Genomic DNA, 7488 nt, shown 5'->3' with positions numbered 1-7488 from the left:
TCCGGCCAGATGGTGTTAGCTTAGATAATATAGTCCCATTTGTCCTTGAATACCGTTTCATTTTACGGCCAAGATGTTCTTAGGAATGCCTTAACAACAGCCCTGCCCTGGCATGCCTGGGGGCTGTTCTGCTTTGTTCTCAGTCCCAGATCAGAGCTGTGGGATCTTAAACAAGTTACAATATTCCATCTTCCTTCACTCCTAGTCAGTTATACTCTCAATTTCATTTCACTTCTTCACTAGTAAATGGAATATTACTATTACTTACCTCACAGGGTATTGCTATAACTTAAATGAAATAATACAAGCTGAAAGTATTTTGTTCATGTTAAAATAATGTTAATAGTTCTAAATAATGGTAATGCTATATATCTTGGTTACTAATTAAAATATTTCTTGTGTAGATTTTGAGTCCTCTGGCAGCTGCCACAGACGATTTTCATAATCAGGAAAGGACACTGACATGATTTTTCCTTCGCCTTGATCTAAACAGCTGCTAGCAACATGATATTGGAAATGAAATGGTACACAAAGTGTTCATGGGCTAAATCTTTGATGTAGGCCTTTGGTAGTTTGAATGAGAATGGATCCCATATCATTCCCACTTATTTCTCTCCCTGGCTCAAGCTTACGGATTGAGAAGTAAGCTCTCAGCTATTGTCCCAGCCCTATGTCTGCCTGCCTGGTGCGAAGGCCCCACCATGTTGGTCATGAACTCCAACCCTCTGAAACTCTGAGTCCCAAATTAAATGCTGTCTCTAATTATTGTCTTGATCATGGTGTCTTTTCCTATCAACTGAAAGTAACTCAGATACCTTCCATTTGATTCTCTGCACAGCACAGGTCCAAAATGCTATCAGTTCCTTAGCTAAAAACTCTGAAAACTCCATCATTATATTTGGAGCCATAAGTATACACTTTTCATGGGAAGTTACTTAGGGAAAAATGAAAATACTGTGCAAAAAAAGTGGTATTCAACTTTGGGTTGTAGCCCCTTCGGAGGGGGTTTGTCAATCAACCTTTTCACAAGGGTTACATACCAAGATATCCTGAATATTTACATTATGATTCATAGCAGTAGCAAAATTACAGTTATGAAGTAGCAATGAAATAATTTTATGGTTGGGGTCAAAATATGAAGAACTATATTAAAAGGTCATAGCATTAAGAAGGTGGAGAACTACTAGTCTAAAAATTGGAGAGATTTAGATTTATTTCATCATGGGCTTGGTAGAGTGTGATCCCAGGTTCCCCAAAGAGACTTGGAGCTAGCCCTGTGTAAATGCTTAGGAGCAAAGCTAAGCTAGTAGTACACTTGAGAGCAAGATATGAAGCATGTAGACTAGCTGCAAACGACCACGATATTTAAAAAAAATAATTAACTAATATTAAGTCTCTAATATACTATCGGCTTTTTCAAAACACTTAACACTTAATGGGCCCCACCCCCAACCTAGGCTTAACAAGTTTCATAAAATCCATAGCCAGTATCTGAAAAAGAAACAATAACAACAACAACAAAACCTCAAAAATCTTCCATGTTGTAGTTTAAAAAGAAAATGCAAATCTTTCCGAAAACAAAAAAAGGCAAAACAAGATAAAGAAACAAATGGTACTTTCTAGAAGCAGATAAATCCATGTTAGTTGCACAAATTTTCTTGCTGGGCATGATGTGTAGGGTTTGCCTTTCTTTCTTTCCATGTCACAGGAAAACAGATACGCAAGAGCAGTGCCCTGATATGTAATGAATCACAGGCGCAGAGAAGGGGCTCAGTGACCTTGTACTTCAGGGGCTGTGGATTTAATCCTGCAGCCATGGGGATGGAATTAGTCACTGTTCATCAGTGTGGAACAATCATCATCGTCTCGTCACAGGACTGAGAAGTAGAAACTCCATCAGCTTTTCAGAAAGTGACATTTCTGCAGTTCTGAAGAATTATAGAAGGCCATTCCTTCATTTCAATATGAAACGCACTGTGTCACATGAAAGAGTATGCAGCAGTACGATACCTTATCTCCTAGTATGGTTTGAGATAAAAGGCTTGAAATTCAAAGCTATGTTAATACAAATATCTGCTTAATGTAATTGTACTTTCTGATTAAATTGGCATATATCAAGTATAATCAGAAAGGTCATTTATAGTGAAGAAATACATAATTCTGCACCTAAATGGGGACACCAATCACAGTGGATGTTGGTTAATAAACACAAATTCTTTGGCTTTGGTGGTTGGAAACGTTATTTTTTATTGTTGGCAGTGGACATACCTAATTTGGGAAGGTGCAAAAGCACATATTTATGCTATATAAAAAGTAGTATTTGTGCCCGTAACAATTCATTTGAGAAGCAGAGGGTAACCTGTCTGTGCTCTCCCCAAGCCTTGAGCAGGCTGACTAAGGCCTTGTTTGCCACAGTTGCTAGCTCATCTAGGGTGGAGTCTTCCTACATAGGTAAAGTCTTTTGTCTGCCACATCTGCAGCTTTCTGCAAGAAGCTACCTGCTGAGCAGCTGAGCTTGTTTTCCTGACAGATCCTGACAAAGAGACCATGAGATCTCCATCTTTATAAGCTCAGACTTGTAAGTAAACATTGATCAGAGAACTTAGTCTTGGCTCCTTATTTCTCTTGCGGCTTTTCCCATCTAACCCCATCTTTCCTTTCCGGAACCCAGTAAACTGTGGCTGCTAGCAGCTACACCTGGCCATCTCTGGCTTCATAGTGGATATAAGAATGGAGTTTCAGAGCTTCACAGACCATCCCAGGTTTCTTCCAGAGCTAAGGTTCATGTATTGCCTTGGTGCAATGAGAAAGTCCCTCCAGTCATTTCTCTAGAAGGACTGATCTGTGCAGGATTTCCTGTTCTTACTAAGAGGAAGTGAACACTATTGTTTTGTTTAGTCCCACAAACCTCTTGGGCTAAGATAATCACTGTCTTTACTATTCCCAACTAAGGGGTGCACAACCAATCCTGTAGTCACAGGTAAAATGGGGAGAAAGAAGCACTATGACTCCTAACAGGAGACACTATTATGCTCTATTTGCTTGAGTTGTAAATTACATATTTATTTTGTTAGCATGAGATAGATGAATATTTCTACATACAAAGTTGTCCAGCTAAAATCAAGATAAGTAATATTAATGTTCTATGGTCAGCATTATTAAACCTCAAAAGCAATAAACTTTTTAAGTTGATAAATATTACATTTGCAACATGGTTAACATTCCTTTAGTATCTCAGGCACTTATTACACATTGTAACCACAAGTCTACAATACATTATTCATATTTGGGGTGTCACCAAGTGATGGATTGCTATAGGAAAGGCTGTCCTTTAAATAAATCAACAAATAAAAATGCAAATGTTAACATTTTCAGCCACAAACTTTTCCATCTTGAATGGGGAATGAAAATTTCACATTATATTGACAGCCAGCAGAAAGAACAATTAAAAACCTATACTATGAATGGGAGCGATGACTCTGTCGTGACTGTTTTCTTTGACTGCACATGAAATGATATGGGACAGTTTTAGGGGTTTTACAAGAACAAAGGAAAAGTGTATCCCCATTCCCCATCACTGAACCATACCATCATTTTTTGCAAGCCTTTTGTAAACCTCCAAATCCTTGCAATTTAGGGTGAATATGGATTAAAATTTATTCTCTTTGAAGATTTGTGGAAGAACCAGAGTTTGCATAACTTAAAAAAAAGTCTATAAAAAATGACTAGAGTATACTTTGAAATGAAAATGATTCAAATACTTTGGATGCTAACGATTGAGAGGCACTACTGTGCTGTCCCAGTAGCTGATTTTCATAGCACCAAATAATTTTCAACTCTGCACTTTGTATAATACCCTGATGATACGTCATTGTGAACTCCTCTAAAGATAGGATCTGGTGTGCTACGCAATCTTTTAGTCAGCCAAGTGCTTATTATTTACAAAGCTCCTGAGAATCTATATTTAGCTGATCAGCAGTATTAAGGACCAGCAGATGAATAATCCTTTTTTTTAAACATCTGTAAATGTGAGTTTTATAGCAAATTAAACCAGGGCTTATAATACTCTACCATACTGATATGGTTCATTCACAAAATTTATGCTGAGGATGTATTACAAAAGCCTTACAGAAAAAGACTTTATTCCTCTTTTTGATGCTTCCTTTAAAACTGAAAGTCAACCTCCAAAAATACATTAAGGTAGTGTTAATGATCACATTTTTGTGCTATAGGGTAGCTCAGTGTTGGAGTGCTTGCATATCAAGTACAAGCCCTGCATTTGAGCCCTATCACCAACCAACCAACCAAGTGCTATTTAAATATTAACTGTAAGAAAATTCACTGAGATTGAAAATTGAGAGGATTACCCATTTCTAATCCAGCCAAACCAACCCCTATGGGTTGGGTGGAAGCTCTGTCCATTTTCCAGAATCAAAACTCATTTGTTTCTTCAGTAAATTCCAATGATGACAGCATTGAAAGCAAGAGAGAAGGTCAGTGGAGAGAGATGGGCAGGCTAACTATTTTCATATGTCACATTCTGACAATGTTGCCCATTATATTACTTTGGAGTTTGAGATGCTGGCCTTGTTTTTTATTGACAACCCACTCAATATCTCTGAGTCATACTTCCCAATTTTAAAAAAGGGGATGAGGGTACTATCTCCATAGGCTGTGAAGATAAGTCAAGGAGTTTGGCATAGTTCTGGGTCCACAGCACTAAAAGACAGCAGCCTTACTTACTATTCTCTGTACCAGTCACTTCCAGGGTCTTTTGTGGTGTTTACCTTTCTGCCTCTACAATTAAAGGCATGCCAATAAGAACCAGTTAGAACAAACACTGCTTCTCAAGAATGTGTAGGTTTGTCTTAGGTGGTATAGTGCTTGAATGAAAGATAGCTCTATAGAAGGAAGAGTTAAAGCTCTTTCCTTTCTCAAACAACCATACACCAAAGAATATGTTTTATAGTATACCTTTGAAATCACCAACTTTGAGATCAACAATCTAGGCAATTAAACTATGAATTAAGCTTTAAATTTATGCTCATGTGATAAGAGGTATTTAAGTGCCACAAATCAATGTTATCCACAAGGAAACATAAACCGAGTCCTTTTGAAACTGATGCTTCTATATATTGAGCCTTAAATGTAAAGTATGAGAGTTGCTATATTAGTATGAGAAGTTTTACATGATATATTTTCTCTAACTCCATAAGTAGATGATCAAACAATTAGCTCTTCTAAAGTCTCTGGTATAAGCAGATGTCAAGAAACCATTAGCACAAAATTCACTAGGGTTTTCAGAATTTATTCACTTAAAGCTGTAGACCAAATACATTACTACCAATGTGTTGTAGGTCGGTTTAATGCTACTTGTGTTAATTTGGCTGTGCAAATTACTCAGGAACCAGCATGTCTGCATGTTAAGATGCTGAGGGTCTCAGCCCCAGGTTGGCTTTGACTGGTAAATAAAGTTGCCAGCAGCCAGTAGCTGGGCTGTGAGACAGAGGCAGAACTTTTAGGATCCCAGGTAAGAGACACAGGAGAGGAAAGAGGCTTGCCATTGCTGGGGAAGGAATAAGATGCAGGCTCGAGAGCTGCAGAAGACAGAATTTCAGCCATCTAAGAGCTGGGAAAGAGTTGCCCCAGCTCTCCCCCACCCCCATTGGTTCTAGTGAAGCAAAGATGGAATATAGATTTAATAAATAATAACTCAGGAGTATCAGAGGGAAGGCATAAGCAACATGGAAGTTTGGAAGTGGCCAAGCGATTGTGCAGTTTAAGGCATAATAAAATAGACAGCTGTATGTGTGTGTTTGTGTATGTATGTGTGTCTTTCATTTGAGAATCCAGAGCATTTGGGAAGTAGTGAGGAATGTGCACACTGCTGTCAGGCAGATTAGAGCAGATTAACTAACTACAGCAACTTTGATGATGAGCTGAGAAGGGCCCACTGCTAAGCAGAGTTTCTGTGGACAGGGTTTCTATGGAAATCCTTGTCAACTGTCATGATCATTTCAGAAAAGCATGAATACAGAGAAAAAAATCTGTAATGAATTTGCCAAATCTAAAGCTTCATAATAAGTGCCTGTTGAGTAAGATCACTAAAATTGTCAAGATTTCTTCAGTCTTATAAACATTCTCCTATGGAGAACACTAAGTCAAAGGATCTCTTGGGCTTACCTTGAGGTTTTGTGCTGGGATAATAATGAGGCTGGTGTCAGGGGTTCTTTAGGGCTTCGTGTTGACATAGGGGATGTGGATGCATCTTTTCTAACTCCTGTTACTGTCTCTGTATAAACGATAAAGGAAATAATTTGAGTATTCAACAAAGGAAATGAAAAGTTAACTTCAAGTAACAAAGTAGGCCATTTGGGACATTCCAAAGCCTCAAGAACAGACTGCTGTCCCCACCCCCCACCCCCGAAATGGAACAATGGCAATTAAGACGTTCCTTATGTTGGTTTTTATAAATATCAGTGATTCACATCGCCTTACTTAAAAACAATCAAAATCCACCCATCTGTGCAAAAGAAGACTAAATTATTTTGTTTTTAGACATATTTGCCTGCCATATTTCTGATGATTTGGGTTCTCTATGAAAATGCCCAAGAAAGCAAACTATCTAAATCTTATTAACAAAAGTCTTCTTATTGACAAAACAGAAACTCTTAGCACCTTGCATCTCCAGACCTTTCAAGTTGAGTCTCTTTAAAAGCATTTAAGATTAGATATAAACATCCCATTTCTTTTAAGAACTCTATACTGAACTACAGCATGTATCATGTGAAAGACATGACCAGCATACCTTCATTGTAGGGTCTTAGGAGACTCCTAAGCAATACTTTATCTTCCTACAGCCCAGCCTGTTCTGGCTCCTGTTCGGTTCTAAGAAGTACTAATTAGTTACTCTTCTCTCCGAGATGTCAAGTAAAATGATAGTATTATAAGGACACATCTTTTCTTTTTGGTTTTTATTTTATATTTATTACTTTTCAACAACACAAAGCATCCATCTTTATTCTGGAGGACTATGAGAATTCTGTCACAATTTCCTTCTGGTTCCTTGGAAACTGCTGCGCAGGAGGCTTTATAAGCCTATTTGGAAAGATCCACCTTTTCTTGTAGGAGTGAGTGAATATTTACATAACATGAAGTGAGTTTTTTGAGCGTTAGTGAAGAAGTAACAAAATTCGAGGCTTTTGGGCCCAGGCTTGGGAGTGTGGCTTTTGTGGCTTAGTGGTCCAGGTGCTGGTCATAAAACAGATAGCGACATTCCTTCCTCCACCCACCCGCTCCCTGGGTTCAAAGAGTGTTCATTCAAAGAAAGTCACCCTGACCCACCCTGACCATTGCTGGAACCTGCAATGCAAATGTGCTATCTTTAGGGGCTCTTAGATTGTTAGGGGGCTCTTAGAAACTGTCTTGAGAAATAACCCTCACAATTACCAGGTATTCCTTGTGACATTTGTGACTTTATACTTCCTT

The 7488-nt window shown here is 38.2% G+C and overlaps 1 protein-coding gene across 4 annotated transcripts in view; it reads right to left on the bottom strand.

Moving 5' to 3' along the window:
* The window catches only part of Kiaa1328 (KIAA1328 ortholog), a 283276-nt gene that overhangs the window by 40110 nt on the left and 235678 nt on the right, over positions 1 to 7488 (bottom strand). For 3 of the 4 annotated variants that reach the window (XM_021151131.2, XM_029472090.1, XM_029472092.1), the window contains one exon: positions 6184 to 6292. In XM_021151131.2, the coding sequence (XP_021006790.2) occupies positions 6184 to 6292 (109 nt within the window). Of the gene's footprint in view, positions 1 to 3816; positions 4798 to 6183; positions 6293 to 7488 lie in introns of those variants that run through there. The other variant, XM_029472091.1, reaches the window with a different exon arrangement.

This window comes from Mus caroli, chromosome 18 (genome assembly GCF_900094665.2).
Source record: "Mus caroli chromosome 18, CAROLI_EIJ_v1.1, whole genome shotgun sequence".
NCBI lineage: Eukaryota > Metazoa > Chordata > Mammalia > Rodentia > Muridae > Mus > Mus caroli.
The sequence above is the reverse complement of the archived record's forward strand: the minus strand, read 5'-3'. Positions and strand labels throughout refer to the sequence as shown.